The following is a 26,032-nucleotide window of genomic DNA, read 5'->3' as shown; positions in this document are numbered from 1 at the left end:
AGGCCTACACGTTCAGTGGTGCTTCAGGTGGGCAGTGTGTGCCGTGCCAGCAAAGGCATAAGATAGTGGGGCTTTGGCAGCAGCATTCCTTGTTAAGGGTCGTATTTGTTAAAAGGGCAAAGCAGCAAAATGTTTGCCTTGGCTCAAGCTGCAGGTGAGGTTTCAGGCACACTGAATACAAACTGCAGCGTAATTTGACAGCCACACTGCCCAGCGCGGTCACGTCTGTTCCTCCGGCCCTTCAGGTAGACAGGTGCTCCCTTCACCGCATATTGCAAAAAAGGATAAAGTAATGTATAAAGTAATGGATAAAGGGACTTTAAGGGGTTAAAGGATGCTGACATTTATTGGCCTGAGCCTCGCATTATATGGCTCTGCTCAGGTTCATTTCCACTTCCACTGCACAGGCGCTATACGGCACAGGCTGTATCACGAAGCTGCCAAAAGAGACCTCTGGTTTGCTGATGGGATGTTTCAGGTGCCACCCTGCTCCCAGGAAGAGCACAGAGGACAACCTGGCAAGCAAGAGAAGCACAGGCAGGTTCATAGGACCTCCACCAGTTACCTCCTGCTTTCCCCAATATTGCCTTTTCCCTTTAGGAAATCTGGAACCATAGAATGGCATCTGTCAAGCCGTAGGCACTCGAGAGTAAGCACCCATCAGAATAACTTACTGTCAAAAACAGGTACAAATTCACTTCATCCCACTTTGTGCCATATGCTGCTGTCAAAACTTCATGAACTGTTTAGGCAGCATGTTGGGACATTTTGACTAACTATGAGCAGAGCTATTTTTTTCATAGCTTTGTGTCATCAGCGTTTATAATTGGGTATTTCCCTGAACTTGCTTTGGTCTCTGAACAGATAAGCCCGTAGAAAGTGAACGTAACCCGGGAAGGTGGGCACGGGCCAAACCTCTGGATTCAACCATCCCCGTCTGTGAGGTGCCCCGACTCTGAACTGGAAATTGCAGTCTTACATTGTTCAGGAACCAACTTTTTCTTCTGGTTTGATACTGGTATTTTAAAGACGGGGTGAATTTTTTTCCCATGATTTGATGAAAACCTTGAATTTTGGAGCAGACTGGAAAGCCGAATCTAAATCTCCTTTTTTGCTCCTTGAGCCCAGGTGTTCTGTTCTCCTGACAACAAAATTAACTAGCACACCCTTCGCTATAATAAGTGGGAAACAGACCACAGTATAGGTAAAGAACACATTTGCTGTTTTATTGGTGCCTTGCAGGGCAATAATACTGAAAAAGGGGAATGCAAAAGAAACAAAAAACCAAAACCAAAAACAAAAACCCAGGATGGTGGCAACCCACATTGTATTTTTTTTAAAGAGTACATCAACTCCTGTTTTTTTTTATTTATTGTGGCATGAATGATAACATAAAACCAAAACATGAAAATATACAACTTATATTACACTATGTGTTATGAACAAAATATAAATCTATAACTCTATGTTATATTTACATAATTATTTCTTTTATTAATTTTCAAGTGAGATGGTAGGTTGCACATACTTTGTTTTAAGCTCCAGGCATTTGATTGTCTCTATTTCTTTTCTATTTTCATTTCACTTGTAAAATCCAAAACGTTAGAAGGAGTAAGAGCTTTAGAGCCAATGGAGCTATATAAATACTGTTTCAGCAAACCAGTGACAAAAACACTGGGGAGTAGAGAAATCAGTCAGTAGAAAAAACGAACTTGACATGTTCTTCAGTCTGGGAAACTGACAAGTTAAGATAAAGTTGAAAAAATGTAAATATAAACCAAGCTAAACAGCCAGCCCATGCCCTGTGAATTGAGGATACACTTGAATCCACATCTAGTGAATTACACACAGTTCTTTGCAAAATTGAAGGTATGATTCTATCGAGAAGTGGGCAGACAAAAATACTTCCTATCGAATACATCATGCCCTTAAACGTACGAGATACCATATAGTTGCCATTCATTCTAGCAGATGAATTCTTGCTAAGTAAGGTCTACGTTTCCACGGAGTATAATTATTTTTGATGTTACGAACGTGATGTCAGAGGCTTCTTCGGGGACAATAACAGCTCATCTCTTTGGATTAAAAAGAAAAAGCTCTGAAAATGTGCTGTAAAAAGGTTAAAGACAATTTACTTTCTAAAAAATGATTTAATTAAAGAGAGAGTCTACTGCAGTAACCAAATCTTTGAAATAATGTCTTCGAAGAAAGACTTTCTTCCATATGCATTTGTAATAAGAGGATTTGGTTACAAAACTAATTAAACGCTATAATAATAGCTAGTGTTCTTTTCTGGGGGCCTGATTAATATAGCGGAACGGTTAAATAAAGATGTTAAATGCACTTAAAAATCCTATTTTACTAATATAAGGCATGAATAAATTGAAAAAGGATATACTCTGTGTTATTTAATTGAGCTTAGAAGCAAGTGCCTCAGTTTTTTTTCTTCTTTCTTTTCCCCTTTTCCCCACTGCTGGTGTTGTTCTTTTGTAAGCTCGCGAGACTCACGGCGTAAGCAGCTCCCCCGATTTAGGAGGAGATGGCCTGCACGCCCCCCCCCCGGCAGCTCCCCAAGACCATCCTCGCTCGCCAGGTTCCCAGGGAGGAGGGGAACGAAGCCCGCCTCGGCATTAGGGCCTCGATGCGCTTTTAGGTTAATACGATCCTAATCTCTTCTAACCTGGTTTTTCTACATGCTCCAGGGCACAGAACCCAGGAAAAAAAAGAAACAAGACAAGAAGATCTTTTTATGTATGTATGTTTTGCTTTGTTTTGTTTTTTTCCTAAGAAATTAAAGAGGGACAAACAGGGCCTCATTTTCAAATCTGGTCTTCTACTGCCGAAGGATATATGGGCGCTCATCCTTGGACCCAACAAAACATTAGCACAGGCGTTAAGTATTTTGCTGGTTTGGGACCCCAGAGCCTTTTTTTTTTTTTTTTTGCCTTTTTTTTTTTTTTGCCTTTTTTCTTTTTAACATTGCTGCATCGGTTTCAACATCCAAATGCAGGACGTGGATAGTCTGCTAAAGCTACCCATTCGAAAAGCCTGACCGAACCCCAGGCTCTAGCGTAGTCTCTCAGATGGAAACGTGTACGGTAACAAAACTACCGTTCACCTGAGCCCTAGTCCAGGCCAAGGCGGTGAGCAAAGCAGAGCACTCCCGGAGAAGGGCTCTGTCGCGCTGTCCGCTGCCGAGAGCCGAGCTCGGTCCTGCAGCCCCGGCACAGGCGCTCCTCCAGCGCGGGACCGACCCTGCCCACGGAGACGGGGCTACCTCCAGGAGGAGTGTCTCCTGCAGCGCAGCCCGTAGTTCGGGGCTGAAATTCGGTCCCGCTGAAGCCAAGGGGCCTCTTTCCCCACTGACTTCCCCGAGGCCGGCTTTCCAGCCCACGCGTCTAAGACTCGCTCCAATCACGCCTGCCGCAGTGGCACCCACCTGGAGCTAAAACAAAGTATTCTGGTAGCCCGAAGTGACACAATTAAAGCAGAGAGTCTCTATAACGTGGTGGAAATCAAGCATCCAGCAAATGTGAGGTGAACCCACAAGAGTCAGAAGTAATTTGTTCACAAAGACAGGGAACAAATTTAAAAGTTAAAAAAAAAAAGGAGCAAATATCTGTTTTCACATTGTACATAATAATGATATAAAAACAATTGTCTATTTTTTTTTTCCTTCTTATCCAAACAGAGTGCTTCCAAAAAATTGGCTCTAGATGACTGGTGTAATTAAATAACTAAAATGAGTGATGAGAGAGCAGAAGTTAATTAAGATTGAAAACAACACTCCCATTAATTCACTCCATCATAATAAACATCAGAAGTTGACATGGCTGGGGCCAAAATTAAAATAAAAGAAAGAGGAATGGTGTGAGCAGAAGAAGAAGCGATTTGTTTTCATATGTATATATATATATTTATATATATATAAAAAGGCAAGGTGGGGAGGGATATCCATTTTAAATAGCCTAACAGCTTCATTTGCTGCACTGCCAAATTAGAACAGAATAAAATAAAGTTAAAAAAGGGGGGGGATAAAATAAATTATACATAATTTACTAATCTGGGAACAGCTGACCATTATTATTATTATTATTATAATTACCATTACAACACTAGCAAGAAGAGGCAGTTCAACTGAAAAAAAAACCCAACACAGTCATAAAATACAAACAAAAGGAACCCTCTCTGACATGGAGGATATGATCAGCTACTCCAAGCGTAACTTCAGAGCAAATCTTCTGAGAGAGAGAAAATAGAAAAGAATTTTTCGAGGCAGAGGTGGAAATCAAAAAAGGAAAAACAGGAGAAAAATAAAACAGATGTTGCAGGGTAAAACTATCACACGTCCAAACCGCTCGTCGGAGTATTGTCCTAAGTCTTCAATGACATTTGCTTGTTGGCTTTGCACAAGGTCTGCAGAGGTCAAGTTACACTTCAAGTGGGATTTCAAGAGGCAAAGACAGACACCCCCCCATCCTCCTTCCCAGTCTCTCCTCCTTTCATCCTGCACCTGGACTTAAATGGCGGATTGCACCAAGGGCTAAATTTGCCTGTTTAAGGGACCATTTGCAAAATCAATGTTGCCGAGTACTGAAGACCAGGGTTCTGGTGAATGCTTGGGCTGGGATCTCACTGGCACTAAGACGCACAGGGCTATTTTTACGAGGTAAAAGTGATAACGATAGCAATGAGTCTCCCTCTAGGAGTAGGAGTTTACCAGGGAGCAACATGAACATAAAGGTGGTATCCTCAGTTAGAAAACCGACTCAGAGGAAGACTTTTGCCTCAGTACAGTCCTAAGACTTTGCTTCCCAGGCCGGAGAGGAGCTCCTGGATAGCTGCTGTTTGAAATTAGAGGTAACCTTTTTGGTTGGTTGGCTGGTTGGTTTAGATCTAATACTTCTGTCTTGCTACACGAACCTGGGTCCTCTCCTTCTACAGGAAGATCAGAGTGAGGAGATGAAAAGAGACTCTTCGATTCACTTGTATTTACATTCTTTTTTCTGAAATAAAGCGTAACATTCAGTTACCTTATTGGAAATACAAAAGGCTAACTGCTCAGGATTACGCTTGTGTAAATCCACCTTCCTCACCTGGTCGCTGTTGCCCAAGGAAGGCAAAACTGCCCAAGCAACATATCTAAGGGCTCTAGAACAACGCTGAAAATATTTTAGCCCAGGAGAACAATTTTTCACTTGTGAGAGGCAGCAGCTAGGGAAACTCGGCACCGCAAAGGTTCAGGTTCTTACATGCCCACTTTGAATATGGAAATCTCTTCATAGCTATTAGTCTTCCTTCCTACACAAACATCCCACTGATAAAAATGGATTTCTGCAAGTGCAAAGGAGAAAAAAATGTCAGTTAAAAAAAAATCACCTTTTGAATCAGAGATCAGTACTCAGCCACCCTGAAGGTACAAGTTCATTAAAACTGGACATCACGGTAACCTAATCACGCTCAGCGAGGAGGTAACATTTCCAGTTGCCCCGTCCAGTGCTCAACAAATCACATTTTGGACAAGCCTTTTTTATGTTGTATATGCTGCCACTTGAAGTGTAAATTAAAAGCAAAGGCTCCTTACAGACCAAGTCATTTGGAGGGTGCGGGACTTCATTCTGGAACATGCTTTTTGTTCACAATAGTCCAATATTATTCTTATTAGTACCATAAACACGCACACATGGAAATCCAAGATCATAAAATATTTTTTCTCTAAATTTCTTACGTCTCTCTCTCTCTTTTTTCACCTGAGAACGGCACCTACAGTTTCCTTTAAAAAGCAAAACCAAAACCAAAAATATACGTCTAATCTCACCAGCTGCTGGTATATCACGTTCTTCAAGGGATTGTCTAAGATACAACACTGTCCTAACTTAAGACAGAGCAGGAAGCAAAAGAAAAGCAAACGAAAAACAAAGCAAGAAGAGACCAACCAAAAAAAAAAAGCAAATTGGACTAGTTCAGCGCTTTAGTACAAATTTGGCACTTGCTCAAAGACTCAGTATGGTGTGCAACTGATGAAGAGAAGTCCTCTCTTGAAAGGAAATAATTGCTTGTTGGGGTTAACAGAAACAGACTCCCCACTTCCTTCCTTGCCAGCCACGCGCACAGGCACACACGCACACACACACGCACACACACTTCTGACCCAGATTTGCCAGGGAGGAGGAGGAGGAGGAGGAGGAGACAGAGGGGGTCAAAGGAATTTTATCTTTTTTCTTTCCTGTCAGGTGCATTACCAAAAAAAAAAAAAATTATTTCTCTTTAAACTGTAGCACAAAACAACAAAACACATTCACAAGCCACTTGTTGGCACTGTGTACCTGAGTGAGAATTTCTAGAACATTGTAGAACAAACAGCCATAAAGTTTATTTGAAAAAAAAATAATAATAATAAAAGGTCGACGGGTAAGACTTCAGTGCTTGGGTATAGCAGCTGAATTACTGGCATTATTTTACCCATAGCTTATATCATTCTGTTGTTGTTGTCGTCGTTGTCTTTGTTTCCTTTCTTCTGAGCCTTTTTTCTTCTGATGCAGGCTGATGTCTATTAGTCAGCTGATGTCCCAACTAGTTAAGACTAACAGTTAAAGTAACAGTCAGTGTATGAGAAAGTTAATGTGCTTGGCCACTGGCAAGGATAAACCAGATGGGGCTTTATTTATTTTTACTTTTCTCCTCGAAGTCCTGTAGGTCACGAGATATTTGGACCCTGATCAGTTGGCTTGCCCCGCAATGTGATTTTCACTGTCACTGCCATAGTCCGCATCGGGGTCATCCTCTTCCTCATCGTATTCATCGTAGATTTCTCCATTGACGTCATCGGTCTGCATCTCTTCCTTGATATGAGGCTCCTCGCCTTTGATGCCGTAAGTGCTCTGGATGACGGGCATCCCGGGCTCCGGGCTGCTGGACACGCTCGAGTGCTCAGAGGGCAGATGTGGGGAAGGCATTCCTGCCATGGCAATGGCTCCTGGGTAAACTACGCCCGCGGTGGCAATGGGAATCTGTGCTTGTTGCCTGCCGTGGAGAAAAAGTAAAAGGACGTTTGAATACTGGAAGGAGTAAAAGGAGGGCAAGTACAACAGCACTTTGCAAGCCCATAGCATATGCTCTTGGGCATGCAGAGGAAGCTCCTGGATGGCCCATGCAAGACAACCTTGTATCAATATCCCAGACTCACCAACTGATGCTCTTGAAATGAACATCAAGCCCAAACCAACCTCACTGGATAAGAAAACCCAATCTCTGTACACATCTGTAGCTGTACCTGAACTACACAGCTTCAGCTTGCTTGCTTGTGATGCAAACTTCTTTACTGGGTAAACTGGGTGTCCCATGAGCTGCCAGCCAAAAATAAACATCCTTTCAATTGCGGTCCAACTTAAAAAACATGTATTTTGAAAATCTTCCTTTTAAATAATCCAAGCTGCTGGCAGGACTAGACATAAAAGTAACACATTGCCAAGAGGAGAGACACGGTGAGGGCGAGGTAGTTTGCAGAGGAATGGGGAGGTGCTGTAGGAAAGTACCAGTGGATGAGAAGAAAGCAAGGCAGGTCTCTCCAAAGAGGCAATGTTTACTCCACATTCACTCAGAGAACTGGCCATTATTAGGGAGAGGAACAGTGGGCCTTCTGGGGCCAACATGGGTTTATAGGATGATCACTAAGGGCCTCCCACTGGAAGGTGATAGTTTCCGCAGTGAGCGGCACTTGTGAAAAGCAGAACCTTTGAAGGAAGGTGGATAAAATTGGGAAAAGGCAGACTTAAAACAGAAGCATGCATTATTTAAAAATAAATAAAAAGCAAGCAAGCAACATGAGCATTTGAGAAAATCCTCTACAGGATGCCTTTATACGGCGTCTAAGCCTTGGAAACCTGTCTGCAGTAATGAAAGAAGAATTATTCCAGGCCATAGAAATTCCCTTTGCATCAAGAACACTAGCTGTGTTATACCAGTGTTTGTTTCCCTGAGAAGCTTCAGGGTCCCAACAAGCCTAGAGGTTTAAAATTCATGCTCCTTTTGTTTCCTTGCTGCATGAAGTAATTCCATTGCAGTAATACTCTTCAGTACATGCTGCACATTGTAATGTCATCAGCGGTGTGTCCATCTGCACTGAAAAGCCTTGCCACAGGAGACAGGGCAGAGTCTCTTGAGATGAACATTCTTAATTAAGAATGAAACCCTCCCCTGTTCCCCTGCCTGCCTGTGCCCTGGCTGTACAGTAAGCCTTGCACAGTACAGTGATCCTGAAAGACTTTCCTCTGCCAAACAGCTTTACATTTGTTTGGAATTGCTTGCTGCATTTTCAGATACTTCCTGCCTGCCATTTGAGTGAGGCCTCCCTCCGTACAGTCCTTATTTCGTGTTTCTGAAACAAGTAGAAGTTGTGTCAGCTGAAGATATAGCTCTTGAAGTAGGGAGCGGATCTAATTTGCATTTTATTCTTAATTCAATAGGAAGGCTTTGTTTTCTGGAGTCAGCATTTCTGTAACAAGATTCAGCACACTTAAATTGCTTTTAATATTTAACAATAGGGACACTTTGCACTTAAATGGTGCTTTTCAGAGTGCTTTTCAAATATTAAATAATTTAAGAATAGTATTTTTCCACTTCTAGAGGATGTCCACTCCAGAGGATCTCAAAGCAGTCCTCAGATACGAACGTATTAGGGCTCTCAGCAGTACAGTGAGGTGAGCTTACCCTACCACCATTACAGATGAGGACACTGAGACATAGAAGAATTAAGTACAAGAGTTGCAAAGAATGCCCAGTCCTTCCCATCGTGATGCCTTCAGACAGGCTTTCAGCATGTCCCAGCAGCTGGCACAGCCACAACTCTTGTAAACCCAATCACTTCTTTTGGTGCCCAGGCAGGAGCTGGACTGGTGTCTAGAAGTTTAGCCCTAAATGACCTGTACTGGGTGATGCAGCAGATGGGCAACTAAAACCAGGAATGCAACTGTCGTGCCGTGACCGCCAGCATCAAACACTGACCCCACTGCAGTCATCGGCCACTTTGTCAGTAACTTCTATAAAGATTTCACCCCAGGTTCTGTGCTCTAATGTCCCAGTGCAAATCATCTCCTGAAATGTCTTGATTTCAATGTCAGCCTTGTTTGGAAAGCTAAATAATATGCAGAATGTTACAAGGTTATTTTTTTTTCCCATGATGAAGCATGCGTGTTAACCAGATAAGCAGTGTTTTGGGGGCTCTGTTGCCACCTATTCTTTTTCCAGAAGGCCCCCCTCCTCTTTTTTTAATCTCTTGATGCCAAATGTTGGCTGACTTCCCTGTGTTTGTTTCACTGCTTACCATTGGGATCACTGGACCTGCCAGCGCCACAGGGTTAAGCAGCTCAAATTTCTCTGCTGAGCGGCTTATTATAACAATGCACACTGTAGCTGTTTAAAACACAGTCTGATGACACTTAACAGTTGCTGGACAGATATCCTCTCCTTTATTGCTACTTCTAGCCGTTAACTAGAGAGATGCGCAACTCAGTTAATATTAAAATGATTCCAATTTCAGACGAAACAGAACACAAATTCCATTATTTGAGGGTCGTTCTTGTTGCTGGTTTTGCTTTTTTTAAGACCACCATGTAGCTTTTAATTTTCTGAAGTGAATACAGAAATACTGCAGAATATTTGATTACTTCCGATTCTTTTGATCTGCTGCAACCAAAACCAAGGAGTCTTTGCAGAAGGAAAATACATGCTAGTTTTCTAGGCAGATTTTAATCTAACCATATCAAGCTGATCTATTAGCTGTTTATCAGAACCAGTCTTCTTGAAATTTATGCTCAACACAAAGCATTTAGCTTACTGTACTGGAAGACACTCCCTAGTATGACAAATGCCCTCACGATGAACAATGCAGACAACTTCACGCCTGGTATGAATTAACTGAGTCAAGTCCATATTCCAGCTCAAGTTCAGTATGTTCAGCAGTCCTTTTGCAGACCACTTGCCACAGATCATACTGAATGCAAACTTGTATTTTTGGCTTTTGGATCAAGAGGCACTACCATAAATTCATTCAGATATAGTCTCTGAGGCCTCAAAATAAAGTAATACTTATAAGGCTTTATTAGAAGACTTACGTTTCATTGGAAAATCTTAAGCTTTTCTTTTTTTCTTTTGCACGATCAGAGTGGAAATGAGACAGTTGGCCGAAGCCGTAAGATGAGTATATAGCAGAGCCAACAAAAAAATCCCTAACTGCCTAACTTCCTCCTGGAACACATAGAAAGTGTTTTAAAGTATAAGCTTCATATTCTGTTAGCAATATATAATGTTCTTGCCAATAAAATATAATATTTACCACACTGAATTAAGAATTCTCCCTGAAATTTTTTTTTTCTGAAATAAGCAGTAGTTTTTAAAGGTCCCATACCCAACATTAAAATACTGCCTCATCTCCTGGCGTCTGTTGCGCATGATAGCCTTGTACTCGCCAATGCGTAATTTTTTGCCATCTACAAGGCAGGTACGCTTCGGCCTTGGCTTGTATTTGTAGTCTGGGTATTTCTCCAGGTGCTGTTTGCTGAGTCGGGCCTGCTCCTCATAGTATGGCTGCTTCTCTAGGTTTGTCATAGCTTTCCAGCGAGATCCTGTCACAAAAAAAAAAAGGCATGAGAAATGAGATTCTACTCACCCACAAACACTGAAAGGCAGAGAAACAAGTAGGTCACCCAGAACAAGATACCTACGGTCATATTGCTTTGGGCTGGGAATCTGTCAGAGCTTCTAGACAGGGGTCAGGTCTTGTTTGTATTTGATTGGTAAACCTCTTGGGTATGGCCAAGAGGCAGAGAGAGATGATACTGGAAGTTTGGACTCAGTATTTTACTGAAAGTTATCTACTTTATAATGTCTTTCAGGTGGGAAGTAAAACCATCATCCTGATAATGAGCAATCCCTGACACTTTGTTTTAGAAAACAAGACAGTGTATTTTAGTGGAATGGCCAAAGACCCCTTAGATACACAGGGTCTGCTCTGCTACGTCCCCCCCACTTTCCTTTGGTCATGGGCCTGTTTTCACCTCCCGTTCTAGACAAGGCACCACTCCCATGTGCTGCGATCTAGTCGCTGTGCTCCACCACGGCTGGATCAAGGCATAAACGCTGGATATGCACGTGTCTACAGCTTAGTCTTTCATGACAAATGCCGTATCTTTCTAGCTTCCAGGTTTGTGAGAAGCAGAATATGAACTGATCATAAATGCTATGTTGCTGGGTATAGGAGCCTGCAAAGACCCTGAAGCAATGCCTCTAAAAGCTATAAACTATCCCGTAGTCTCAGTGGGGTTTTTAACTCCAAGACCAAGTCCTGGTGAACACTGCCAGCTCCAACGTAAAGAATTTAGTATGTGTCATGAAGGGAAGAGCACTGGGATACTGGCACACCTTTCCATGGAGCCACACTATGGCTTCACTGCTGGCAGCCTTGTTTCTGACACTCTGCCTATGTTAGTGTGGATATTTGAGCTAGGGAAATAATGAAGACTTTACAATTGTTTTCAAATACCTCCTGAAATTTATAAACTAGTATTTCTTAAAGGACATAATATGGAAGCAGGAAGTAAAATTTCTGAATCAGTTATCCTATTTTATTTTTCCATGAACTATAGAAGTGCTTGAGGGTAAGATACATTTCAAATAACAGGAATGGTCCAAGCTATGAAACATGTGGCCTAGAAGGAAAACTTTATCGGAAAATAGTAAATTTTCCCATTGGAAAAAAAGGTTGAATAGTTTCTCAATTTAATGGGTTCATAATGTCATATGTCATACTTGACTTCCTCTTGTTCTTCATTTTTTATGGTTACTCATACCGTACTTAGCTCATGCTATTACTCAGGCTGGTCTTAGCTCAACGTGCCCCTAAGACTCGCAATATAGAGAGCACAGTTATCCCTTCCCAGGAAAGAAAACAGTTTGGTTCCCTCTAGAAAGGCCCCTTCTGGTTATTGACACCATTTTCTCCATTGCTCTTTGAATCTTTATTCCAAGCTGCAGTTTGGGCTTCTGGAGCGAAGGGCTAACAGGCTGCTACAGCCTGCCCTCACACCTAGAGATAACCGATTCGTAAATAATGATGTCTTTGTTCTGAAGAGGAGCAATGGACATTCCTTTCTTAGCAAACATTACTTTGGAGTCAAAGCCATCATTTTTTATGATGTTTACAATACGTAACATGCAGAGATCCTCCAGCTAGTTCTGGAATGGGAAACAGTTTAACTACATTGTTATTAGCTTAGGCGCAGCACCACATTAGCATGACTAGACGGTTTCTAGGATTTGGACTAAAACACCTGCATGGCACTTCATATGTCAAACAGAGGTAGTGTCTGTGCACGGGGATCTGTGGCAGGGCTCTGTGCTACACAGGGCAGCAAACCTCTGCGGCCAGAATCCTGGTCAGCAGCTTTGTCTGCTGCAGAGAAATTATTCCAAGCTTTTTCTGGCAAAGAGAATGACTAGAGAAAGTGACACCAACTTTCCACACGTAGTACCTCCTAGATTTTGGGCTAAATGACACAGTGATAAACATGTGGAGACTCCAAACCACTTAACACCTATTAACGCTGCGTAAGATGGAAACATAGATAGGGCCTGCGTTGAACGATGTTAAGAATTCAGGGTAAAGCGTATGAGCTCTACTGGAAGATGCCCAGATGTAGTCTACTTTCAAATTCTACCTCGTAGACACTGGCATGCTGGCGTTTTAGCATATGAAGAAAATCGTAAAAGTTAGTCTAAATCTAGAGTCCTCTAATCACAGACCTGCTGTAGTCCCAGCGGCTTAGAAAAACAGCCCCAGCCCCATTGCCTGCTGATGAATCAGGTTTTATTTGTGAATAATAAAGTTGAAAACCTCAGTCTTTAAACAAATCTTGACGTTTGCTTTACATGCTGTGAGGGGACCTGCAATGTAGGAACTCAGATATATTTTGAGACAGATGGACAGACAGAAAGGTAGAAATTAAAATCAGTTGTTGCAAAATTGCCACGAAAATGTTCTATCCCAGCACAATTCCTCTTTTGCTGTGCTAGCTCACTTGCTGCAATCCTACAGTCAGATCTGGGCAGGCAGATTCCTACCCCCTCATGTGAAAAGATCTGTAAATAGTGGGTGAAGTTAGGCAAACACATAAGTCTTTGCAGGATCAGGGCCATAAAAACTGAAATTTTGATGCATAATATTTATACATACAGTTACACATACAATATTTATACATAAATGTCATTCGTTATGTTTTTCCTTCCTAAGCTGCAAACTCAATACAACAAAAATCCTGGCAGTCTCACCTCTCTTCCTAGCAAATTTTTAATAGCTGCCTTCTGCAGTGATACCTCCTCTTACTATGACTTTACCATTTTTACAAAATATACTAAATATAATTTACTAGTATGTTTTGAAGTATCATAAATAATTAAACAAACAATGCTGTCAAAATAAACTTTGAAAAAGGGCACATTTTCTGATGATAAACCCTTGGTTTTTATGTTTTATCATTTTCACTTATTTTCTTAGTAATATACAAAATCCAGCTAGCTCTCTGATTGGTCTTAATCTGGAAATTTGAAAGTTTGAAGAATATGTAACTCTGATCTATGAATTTGCACCCACAGGCAAGCTAAGCTATGAATGAGTATCGTCAATCAACATACTAAAACTGGTTAAAAATACCTTGTGTTTAGACAAAGTATATTTGTAATAGCTGTATCTGCCATTGTTTTACGTGTCTATAAACACACGCAGGCAGGCATGGGTACCTATGCACAGTGCCAAGCCCAAGCCCAAACAAGGTGTGATTGAAGAATCTTGAAAAATCTTTCTTTTTAAGGGAAGATTTACATTCTTGGGTGAGCTTTCTGCTCACCATCTGTGTTAGAAAGCTTTGAGCGGGTCAAGTATGCAAGGCTTTTCTCCCTGACTATGAAAACAAGAACCCGTTCCCTCCCTGGATGCATACATACTGACAAGCAGGATTCTCGCACAATTCTCCCTGATCTGGTGGCTGAGGTACTTAGAAAATAAATGAGAAAACTGTAAGACTTTGCAGCACCAAACATGGCTCCTACCCCCAAAGTGAGCTAGGGCAGTTAGAGCTGTGCCCACACGATGACTGTGAAGACGGCTGTAGAGGGCCAGCTGTTTGAGTCCAGGGCAGAAGAAAAATGCCCCCATGCGTGCCCCGGCACTTGTGCTTGGGCGCACACGCGTATGCACTAGGTGGGGTTAGGAGCTCTGCTTACCGCTGTTTTTAAGCCAAGTTTCTCTGACAAGAATTTTCAGCTGTTTGTAATACTGCCTAACTTTTAGTCCACTGGACTGACATTTTTCAGTCTGAGTATCTGAATCAGGCTGATTTTAGGCTTAAAAAATACCCTCACATACACAAACACTTGTATGATGTATAGGTATGTGTATAGGTTTGTATTCACACACTTGCACATCCACGGGAGAACTTCTGAAGGTAGTATCTAACTTCATCTTTTCCTAATCTCTTTATGTAGATTTCTCAGTGAAATTAATTAAAATATTTACAAAAATATCTGAACAATGCATTATTAAATTGATAGGGTCCAGCAGACCCATTTTAGCACTTTTTTAACAATTTTCTAAAAAAAAATCTTTATCCACAAGTTTAAGTTGCAATGAACAGATGGATGACAAACGTATGCACAGATGAATTTAGTGACAAATCCATGTATCTAATTTTTATGCTCAAAACATAATACCACAGTGTCAAACATAATCCCTAGAGAATTCTAGTGGTGAGAAGGGCACCTCCTCTCATTTTACTATAAAAGTGACCCTCGATCGGTAACAACTCCATCTAAGCTACTCCATGACAACGAGCTCTCTGACCTCAATGTGTAGCAGTGCTGCTAAAAAAATGGTAAGGAAGAATTGTGGCTTTCTAATAAAGAGACCCTAATACCTGGCTGAACTGTAAGCTTCTAGCTGCTCACCCTACCTCAGTTAACAGAGAGCTCCCTGCTGACTTCAAAAGACTGGCCTTTTGCAATTGAGGGAAGACCTTTCTAACGTTTCTGTCAAGAAAGAAGACGTCAGGACATCCCTCTCCATTGCATAGGTGGAATAAAAAAATTAAATGTGATGCTGGAAAGAAATAGAAACATCATCTCTTACTGCTTCAGACCTTGCTTTTCCCCGTATCTGGCAGCAAAACAGAAAGAGTTTGGAGTCAGCTATACTGTCTGTCACCTCAACAGGATCTGTAATGAATTTGCACATTTTACTCCAACTACTGTATATCTAATCAGAAAAAGATGTCCCCATATCTCCCTGATCTAGCGCCAAATAGTAAAAGGTGATTCCTTATGTTAACAATTTCAGCAGAATGGCTTATTAAAACCAGATTTTAGGGTATTATAAAATGCTTAGAAGCCCTTTAAAATGTCAACCAGGACCCCAGAGACTGCGTAAAATGTCAGCCCAGCTCAAGCGCCTGTTTTAAGCAGAATGAATTAGCAGCGTGCTGTCGGAGGTTGTTATCCAAAACAATCAGTTAAGAGGGAAAACATCAAGCTCTCTTTGTACTTTCTATATGAAAAGGGCCATTCAGAATGATCTTGTAGATTTCTGAAGCTGATTATTTAAAAACAGGTTTAACCAGGTCTACTCTCAATTTAGAAACAGACCAAACCTATTACTACCCTGTCCTCAGTCTAATCACATCATACACCTCTGACCAGTATAATCCCTTTTAACCAGTAGAAGGTTATTTTACCATCAACATAGCCAATTTAGCCTTCTAATCCTGTTCCCGTAACTAATCTAATCATCTTGTACCACCCTTTTAATCATGGGTTAATACCGTCACAACTGCCATCCATGGCCAATACATTCTGCCTCTCCGACCAATTATGTCTCATTTCCACTTGCCTCCTGCTAACTTTTCATAACACCACTTCAATCGAGCTAAACTTCAAACCTCTGACCAGTCTAAACTCAGCATATTTACCAGCCCTACAGCTGGTTAATGCTGCCATTACATTCGTGCTACATCTCTCGAGTTGTCTGCAAAACCAATGAGACCTGCAGCCCAGGTAAACATGTTCCCTGCTTAAGCTTTTACCCACTGCCCTGAGGGACGCTTAGGTCCTGTAACACAGCCTTTATCAGTAAAAATGCAACAACTCCATTTTGGTACCAGATATTTTTTTTTCTGCAGAACAGTAATTCATTGGCCTCAGAGATGCTCATTATTCACCTCTGTATCATTCAGCGTGTCACAGAGGAGTAACTTAGGACAGAATGTGGTCCTGGGAATTTGAGCAAGTAGTGAAAAGTTGGAAGACTATGACATGAAATTCAGAAGATTATGTTCATGACAAATATTGCTTGGGATGTGAAAAGTAGAGGATATGGAAATTAGTTCTGATGTTTCTTATTTTGATTTCAGGATTCTTTTCAGAATATTTAGAATAAAAGCAGCTTGTGATAGAGATCATGTACTAAAGGGAAATTTAATATAACAGGAACATAATAAAAATCCTTTAAAACTATCAGTGTATAAAATAAAAGGATGTATTTTAAGATCTTTTCCCTATGGCCATTGATTTGAACAGAAAGTGCTATGGCACAAATCAAATACTGTGGTGTGCTACCCCATAGAATCTAGTTAGATGAAATATGTGGGCAAATAACCGATAGCAGTTGTTTTGTGCTTGTTCAACAGCCTAATGAAATGAACTGGTTTTGTCTATTCAGTTCCATGTTTTCACACCAAAACCACCACCACAGTCTCAGTAACTACAAAGACACAAGAACATTTCAGGTTATGGTTAACGTACACTGGGCAGCACGGTGAAAACTCGTATCACTGTTGACCTTGGTGCAGTCATTAAGTAGCAAAATAGATGTTCTAAAGAGTAATTCTGTTGCGTCAGGTGCTCAGCTCTATTCAGTCAAAAGTTTTTTGAGTTTTGCTACTGGAAGAACAGTGCTCTATCATTCTTACCTAGTATCTTGCTGATATTGGAGTTGTGCATGTCAGGGAAGGCTTGAAGGATCTTCCTCCGTTCATCTTTAGCCCACACCATGAACGCATTCATTGGGCGCTTGATATGGGGCTCATTGCTACCACGCCCTCTGGATTCCCGATAAATTCTAGACTCTGAAACTCCCGCACTTCCTAAAAAGAAAGAGAAAAACATTCCCAGCTTGTGTTTCATTATGCACCTTCCTCTGCCATCAGTAACCTATGTCAGGTGCTGCACATCCAATGAGTCAGTGTTCACAACAGGTTAATGGTGGGTCTTCTTTTTACTTGAAGCAGTAGGAAATACCATATATTGCATATTGTCTAGTTTTTAGTTATTCTATTGATTCAGTATCACATAGTATAGACTTGATGAAGAACTGCAATTGTTTTTTTCAACACAAAGCATTAAACAGCTTTTCTAAACCATCTTTTACTACTTAATAACGTAAACCCAACACTTATCAATGTAGATTTTCTTTTTACTTTCTTCCTTTCTTGCTTACCAAATGCTGGTCATATTATGTTACCTATCTTTTACCTTTTTTGTGATGAGAAGGGGGTGATATATGGCAACATCAGGCACTTCTTTTTAAGCAATTCTCTAACTAGCAAATGAACATTTACACATCTGCCTGTTTTTGTGCTTACCTCTCCATAACAACATAAGCAATAGCAGAGAAAGAAATTAACATTACGCTTGCTTCATCGAAGTTCCTACAGATGCAGAGCGTGCGTCACCTATGGATGATCAGGTCTATAATTCATGGACTCACTGTGTGATCTCATTTATCCCACATCTATTCGCCTCCTTTATTCCCTTTTACCATCAGAAATACATTCTTGGTCCAGTCTTGAGAAACGCAGTGTACAGAAGAGAAGGCTAAAAATCACCTCCAGACTTAAAACGCCACACGATGAATCATTTTTTCCTGCCTTGTTTCATAGCCACTTATTGCTAACCGCTCTTACTCCTCACAGGCCTCCAAAGCACTTGGATTCTCCTCCAAACCCCGTTGACATGTACACACAAACCTGGAAATAAGGATAAGCCATTTGTACTGACCGTCAGAATCTCCACTCATGTTGAAATCCATCATTGCATGGCTAAACTTCCCGTCTTCACTCTGTTTTACTGCCAGTTGCTGAGTCAGGGTCTCCAGTGTTGTTTTGTCCTATATGGGCAAGACGACGGGATTTGGATCAGGAAAATCGGTCAATATTGTAACTGCAAAGTTCATAGGTAATTTAGAAAGTTCATTGGGAAGCTGGATAACAATTCATTCACAACAGTTTACTGAGCCAGGTATTTAAGAATATATATTAATATTTTTTCTGGAAGGGATATGGTTGCAGACTTTACGAAGTCCTTTTTAAAGCAAGCTTACTAGCTAGTGATGAGCAAACTTCATAGTGTTGAAAAGATTGGTTTAATTAGGCATGATAAAATTGGCTGTACATCTGAAGAATACTTCAACTCTCTATGTCCCCGGGACTGCAAAGCTGGACTGGAAGTTTAGATGATACATGCTCTTTTGCAATGTATTTATTGGTTTACTCTATTTCCAGCCTGCAATCAAAGTGCGGAGATATGGGTGACTTTGCCCTTTTTCTTTTTTAAAAGGCAATATTTTAGGAAGCAGCCCATAGGGAAAAAAACAACCCCTGTAGTTCAAACTTATTCAGGCCTTGGGAAAGGGTCAGCCTGAATTAAGCATGATACTTGGGCAGCAGTTTGTGTTCTTGTCCAGACTGTTTGCCCAACCCTACTAACACCCCGTCTGTCATTCATCTAGTCAGAACTATCTGTGAACCCTGGATTGCAACAGCCTAGTGCGTGCTGCCAATTAATCTGTCAGGCTGCAGCGGTGTCTAAAGACAGTGCCAGAACAACATGCCAGGGCCATCAATTCCAATGTTCTCTTCAAAACACCTCGCTTCCCCCTGAATTGTTCGACTTTACAAATACAAAGGTGTTCCACTTTCCAACTGCTTTTGTTTTCCCAATGAATTTTACTCATAAACGTTCTATCTTCCTGACAATCATATGTTTAAAAATAAATCTTTCAGGAAAGCAATACTAACATTTCAAAACGTTAGGCACTGTGCCTTTGCAAAGCTAAGAAAATGACATGATACGGAATGATAATAAAGTGGCTCCAGTCGAAAAAATTCTTTTGAGCTTCTTCCTGAAAGATTGCTGTTTTGTTGCTCTGTTCCACTCCTGATGACTGCAAAAGATCAACAAACTAAAAAAACTTTCAGATTTCACATGGCAACCGGAGACTTACAACTATTCTATGTAGCCTAGTAATGTCACTGGGTTGTATTACAGAAGAAAACAGAAAAGAGAACAATACGAATACAGAAACGCTTCCTGCAATGTGATGTCTCTGCATCTGCAATTCAAAGAACAGTTCAAATTCATGTTAAGTCATTCCACAAAGATTTTCTTGTGATAGTTAGTAAGGAGGCTAATCTGCCAACTTCGTACACTCGCACAGTTTAGGGAACATGAGGTTAACTTTCCTTCTCCTCACATTCATTTTCATTGTGGATCCCTTTCACACCCTTGGTGCTCTGTCTATAAGCAGACGCATCACCACCGAAACGGTGCAAGATGAGTTATCCTCTTGGTTTTTGCAGGAAAAGCTCATGCAGCAGAGTCAGCCTATCATCACAAACAAGAGGGTTTCTCTAACACTTCCAGGAACAGCAGATCCAGGAAGCTTGGAGAAGCTTCAAATAAGCACCTGAACTATTCAGGCATTTAGCTTTACCAAACTCTTTGATCTACCGGTTTTAACTCAGCTCTCATTTCCAGAGCAGCCTGTCAGCAGACAGAAAGTCAGGAGTAAGTTGACTTTGTAGTTCTTCCAAACGGATCTCAGCTATATAATGCAAGTCAATAGTTCTTCCTCAAAAATAACCTATTTACCATCAACTTCATAATGATAGAGTTCAAAAATTTTTATGTCAGAAATCATTTAAAAATGCTGCCACCGCCCTAAAATATAAAATAACATCTCCTCTTGTTGGGTGTATTATGGGGGAGGGGAGTTATTCTGTTGCAGACTTTTCTTGAATCATGTATAAACCTCTTAGAGAAACAGAGCTGAGAGCGCAAAGGGCACAGGCTTAACAGCTTTTTCTTTATGCAGTAAACGCAGCTGTTGAAGTCGGAGGCAGTTACATTCAGAACCACACTCTGCCGACATGATCTGATTGAGTCTTAAGGTCAGTGAATACTCCGGCATGCTGTCTGCAAGGTACACACCGGGTACGGCTCGTTTATCAGAGTTTGACTTAACAAGCCTACAGATGCTCTGCAGCTATCCATCTTGGGCTAAGTTTTGCATTTTGCGGTACAGCCACATTAGATGAAGTGAGAGAGTGCAGGCATGATCAAAGGAAGAGGGGCTGCGAAGGAATGCCAGATGAGTGCTGAGCTCCTGGGCTGCGCTGCTCAGTCCCAGCGCTTGGAGGCGGCTCTCCTGCCAGATGAAACGTGGGTGAGCAGGGAGACCACCCTTTCAACACGGTGACAATTTACTCCCTGCTACTTAAACATAGAGAATGACAATATAATTCAATCAGCAACAATAAGGTGGCAGTTAAAAAGAACTTCTGCACGACATTGCTCTTGAAACAGAGGATGTCAAAACAGCCAGCTGTACTTTTCTGTGTTAATGTTTAGAAATGTTTAAAAAGTACTCAGGCAGGAATAAGTCTAAGGCCTGCTCTTTCCTAAGCCTCTGCAACAGCATTAGGAGAGCAGAAAGAGATCAGCGACACCCTGGCAGGATGCAAAAGCCTGACTATATGTAACTACCATTCCGCTTTCCTGTCCTACGCTCTTCCCATTAAACACACGCAGCTGATTTTCCCCAGTCCTGACCTACAGAAATGCTTTTACACTTACAAAAATATTCGAAAGGGGACAAGCAGCATTCCTGCGTTGTTTTGCTTTAAAGCATTCAGTTGATGACTTACTGCTTTTCGTTTCATGGAAGCATCTCTATACCTTTCCTACAGAGTCTTTCAGTTGATGGAGAAAGTACTTATGGAAGCTCCAAAGAAACAAAGGAAAAAAAAATCTTTTCTTCCCTGACCCCAAATAAACTGGCAACCTGCTGACATTGCTAGCCCAGCCTCCTCTCACAGAACCTATTTAAGAACTTCAGACAAGAGATCCCCAATGGCTTCAAGCTTATACAAAAGGAGGATCTATTTATCATCGTTATCTTAATTCAACAGCAAATTACACATTCTTAAAACTGCCACCACTCTGCTGTGTTGGATTAGCTGTGTAAACAGTAGCAAGCTGTGGTACCATCCAGTGATAACAGGTGGAGTACACGCATGTTGGGTTCAGCAGCACACTTTAATAAAGTAGTTGTGATACAGCACTACAATTCAGGAGGCAGTGGCACATTCCTGCACACTACACTGGACTATGCCTTAAGCTTATTTTATCATTATATCAAGCTCTACATCCAATTGTCTTGCTGGGCAGAGAAAGAAATGGGGAAGAAAGTTCAGCTAATGGAATTGTACATGCTTTCAGGTTTTTAAAGCTACAAGAAAATAACCAGAGTGATAATCCCTTCGTTTCAGATTTGCCCCACACCCCAAAGGTATAAAATGCTATTCATCCTATGCACAATGCACGTGTGGCATCAATTGCAGCCTAGAACCAATACTGCCAGGAAGAACAGGCAAGGCTGGTCCAGACCCAGGGAAGTGCTGCAAAGTCTTGTTGTGAGACCTGCTAAAAATCAGACTGCATAAAGCAGAGAAACAAATGGGAAGGAACGCTTCTGCTCTTGCAGGAGGAGAAACATAGGGACCTCTTGCTAAAGATGAAGTGATTCCTTCTCTTCTAAATTTCTGAATTTTGGATCATGCCCCAGAAGGCTGAAAGGCATCTTACAAACATCTTTTTCCTCTGCGAAGAACTTCGGCAGAGGTTGGGAAAAACTATCCTAATGGTCATTTCCATTGGATTGTAGGAGAGTCTCTCCTTAGGGGCAGTGAGAGCTCTGTTATGTGGATCATTTAAAATTATAATGGGCAAACCAGAGAAGATAATACTGTAGAGAGCAATCAATCCCACAATAGCCCAATTGTTCACAGTATAACCAGAGAGGTTTCATCAATAGGCACAATGTGATGAGAAGTTTCTAAAACTTTATTAATCAAAGAAAGTAATCTGCTGGAGAAGATTGATTTGTACCACAGCTCCTAGCAATGTTCTAATTATATTTAAAAGAACAATGAAAAACACATGCACACATGGAATGTGTCATGTAGAAAAAAAATATATAAAAAATGACTAAGCACCGCAAGTCAGACTCAGTTTTGTGGTCAGCTGCAAAAGTTACTTGGCTGTCTGTCATGGATAGCTGTCATAGTTTAACAAAACATTGATCTAAAAATGACAAGAACTTGGTTGCAGTCTCTTTCATAGAAGAAACATAAACCAGGAAGAGTCAAAACATATGTAGAACAGCCTGATAATGTTTGCCAGAACTCCTCCCACTACTATACAAATGTGAAGCAAAACCTCGGAAGGTTTGAGAAATAAAGACATTCTGATATATTTGCCTACTCCCCTCTGACCTTGCTGCTCCTGTCTTGTGCTGGATCGTGGTACCAATGCTCAGGGTGCACCTGAGACCATGCGCACGCCTCTGCTCCTGAAGGACTCCACAGTTCTCCCAGAATACTGTGAATGCTGGGCATATGGCAGCGGATCCCTCCTCCCCCTCTTCGAGACATCCTTTTGGCTGGGGTATTTGGCAAACACTGACAGTACTCTGAACTCCGTTAGAATTGTATTTTGGCAAGAGCTGTTTTTCCGATTGCATAATTCAAGGTTAGCAGTTTTACTGAAGCAGTCCACTCTTCACTTTTCTACTCCCCTAACCCTACCCCCATTTCCCCCGATATGAATATTTTTCCTCTCAGTTTGATGCCTGCAGAGATACAGCCAGTGTAGAACACCAGAGGAGGAGTGTTCAGGCACATCTCTTCGCATTCCTGCTTTTTTTATTCCAAGTGAACTGAAAGGCCAGGCAAAAAAAATTCGTTTGCAGAGTAGCTGGAGAGAGCCAAACAAGGTTACGTATGGACTGCAAGGAGAAACTCGCTCATCAGTTCTTGCACCTAAGAATTACAAAGACACTGATGGACAGAGTGCCTGCCACCTTTGTTCCCTTCAGTGTCAATATGTAAAAAGAAACAGATGGTTGCCTGTTATTGTCCTTTTTAGTGTCCCATTTCCCCCCTCCCTCTCCAAGTGCAGTTTGTCCAGCTATTTACCATCCTGCTCTGTGGGAAAAATTCCCACATCTGAACTCTAAAGGTGGTATTTTCAAATAGATTGAGTTTTGATAAGCTCGTTTTTATCTTAGATTGTTGAGCAGGGCCTGTGACACCATCTAATGTGCTTTGTGGTGCTGAGGCAGAAGTCTTCTCTCAGCAAGCCCCAGTAAATATCAACCATTCAGACACATACCTTGGTCAATGTGCACCAAATCTTGAAGTACTAGGCAGATTAGCTGCTAGACTATGATCCCGTAATGAAAGTTCACTTCTGTTTATGACAGAAAAACATCTTTAATTATCAGACACACTGGTGGTGCCAGGTGTTATCCATTCAACATTATGAGATTTTCCTTAGCTCTCGAAAAAGGTGAAGAGTCTTATCCTACATCTGACATGAGTGAAGATTTTGTAAAAGTAATCTTTCTGTAAAATTCCTCTGCCTCTTGCAATAATAAACATCAGAATAGCTTGTGTTATAAAATCTTCATCCACAGTCTCTCAAGATGTGGAAAACATGAGGTAGGTAGGCATTACGGATGACAGAGAGCTGGAAGAACTTAGAGGAACCACTGGCAGTAGTGAGAGGTGTGCCCAGAGGTTTGCACATGATGAATTATTCGCAGTCCAGGCTCTACTGCTGCGTATTAATGCCATGGTACTTCGAAATAGGTACTGTGCACACTATGTCTCAGTCCAAACCATGTTACAGTCCAGATCATGTTACCCCTATAACTGCTGTAAGAGAATTTCTGGCTCTTTTCTGAGGGATCTTCTATTTAGATTTAGGTTCTTCTGTGTAACAGATCACATTGCCCAAGTGTTTTGCACTCAGGAGTGAATTTAGCCACAAAATTTCACAAAGAAAGGCAGTATTATTAACTCTGTTTACCAGATGGGAAACTGACTCACATATTAAGTGACTTGCCAAAGGTTTCTTAGTAAGACCGGTAGTTTTAGGAACTGAAACTAGCACCCCTGAATCTTACCTAAAAATTATAAACCCAAGCTTATAATTTCTTTGTGAGTGAGGAACTGTGACTCTTGCTGATGGCACAAATTACTAGGGAAAGCAAAATAAAATAAAAATAAGAGCAGTTACAGATCCTTTACAATGGACCTTGCTTAAGTAACGCTTGCAGGGCTGTAAAATTCATAAAAAGCACATGCATGAAATGATAAAATAGAGTGAGACTTTCAAATGTTGACTCAGTAATTGTTAAAACCCTTCTGGCTGCACAATTTTATAGTCTTCTACTGTACTAATGAAAAGGGAAGAAACAACAAAGAAGGGTTTTAGCCTTCCAATTATATAAACTCTGTGGACCACCAAAGAAGATGAAAGATTATTTATAATGTCACAGCAATTTATCATTTGGGAGATTTTTTTTTTTGTTGTTCTTGCATCAAAGTTGAGTATGAAGAAACAATGCATTTACCACCCCCTCAGCTCTTTCAGTCTTGCTTATCTGAGATCTTTTTCATGAAATAATCCACCCACAGAACCTAAAAGCAGCATTAGAAGCAAGAAAATAAAATAACATTCTTTATTTGTGGCTTTTCCTGATTTTATGGTACTTCTTTCAGAATTATTACATTCAGTCTTAATCGGGGCTACATCACTTGGTAAAGGAACCACATCTTTTGGTTTACAGTATATATTCAAATCCAGATTGGTTCAATACTGCCTGGAAATCATTGCATTTGATTTGTAATCTATGCAAAGTGCTATATGGACTCAGTAGAGAGGCACCCTAAGAGGTGTTATAGGGAAAAAATCAGATGGATCAAGTAGGCCCAGACATTTAACTACTCTCCTCTCAGGAGCAGACACCCAGTCACAGGGAGAATTTGCTGAAATTTGTACAGTCATTTTCTTTGCTGTACATTGTGGACATAGGTCTTTGGTTTCTAAGGGCTCTCAAGTCAGTACCTTTCAAAGCATGGAAGACAACACAGAGTCCACTGAAATAAAAAGAGGAAAATCCTCAGTAACTTGGCAGGGTTCAGGTCCCTAAGATTTTTTTTTTTTAATTTCTTTATTCGAGCAAGAATGACTTCCTCAGTAAAATATATCGACTTGGAAAAAAACTGATGGGAAGTAGCAATTCTGCAGGAAATGAGGACACTGAGGTGCTCCTTTTCTTTGGTTATGAGCTCTGACAGATAGCGTAAGTCAGGATTTTTAAACCAAAACGCAGGTAGGGCTGGCCCAGCCCATTACTTTAAAGAAGAAATAAAAAGGAAAGCAAAAGCAAAGCAGAATGATGAGACACTGCTTCCTTCCTACAAAAGTTTCTACAGTGCAGGCATAGGCATCGACCTCAACCAGATCCAGCTGTAATATGCTGACTGCAAATAGGTTGAGAGTTGCATGACCCAGTTTCTCATCTAGACTGCTTTCTGGGCTGACATGCTCTGTAACTTTGCGTGAATTGTTCAGTCGCTGCACCTTAGTTTCTCCAACTAAGCAGGATGGAGATCGTGGCATTTTCACACCATTGTGAAGAGTTTTGAGATCTCTGGATGAAATCTGCCGTGTAAATTTTAATGAAGGATTTCACAGCAAGTCAGAAATAGCTGCTACAACTGGTCAGCAAGGTAAGGAAGGGTTAATTGAGGAAGAGAGATGGTACACCAAAAATGAAACGATGAAAATCACAACCCACGCAGGA

General features: G+C 41.1%; 1 protein-coding gene across 22 annotated transcripts in view; it reads right to left on the bottom strand.

Annotated features, from left to right (window-relative positions):
- Nucleotides 1-1,208: 1,208 nt before the first annotated feature.
- Nucleotides 1,209-26,032, bottom strand: part of SOX5 (SRY-box transcription factor 5) — a 660,386-nt gene continuing 635,562 nt past the window's right edge. For all 22 annotated transcript variants that reach the window (XM_076342769.1, XM_076342759.1, XM_076342734.1 and 19 more), the window contains 4 exons: nucleotides 18,097-18,205; nucleotides 17,010-17,183; nucleotides 10,406-10,622; nucleotides 1,209-7,023 (listed from right to left, as the gene is read on the bottom strand). In XM_076342769.1, coding sequence (XP_076198884.1) covers nucleotides 6,720-7,023; nucleotides 10,406-10,622; nucleotides 17,010-17,183; nucleotides 18,097-18,205 — 804 coding nt within the window. In that variant the 3' untranslated portion in view covers nucleotides 1,209-6,719. The remainder of the gene's footprint in view (nucleotides 7,024-10,405; nucleotides 10,623-17,009; nucleotides 17,184-18,096; nucleotides 18,206-26,032) is intronic.

Source organism: Aptenodytes patagonicus, chromosome 1 (genome assembly GCF_965638725.1).
Source record: "Aptenodytes patagonicus chromosome 1, bAptPat1.pri.cur, whole genome shotgun sequence".
NCBI lineage: Eukaryota > Metazoa > Chordata > Aves > Sphenisciformes > Spheniscidae > Aptenodytes > Aptenodytes patagonicus.
This window is presented reverse-complemented; position numbering and strand designations above follow the sequence as displayed.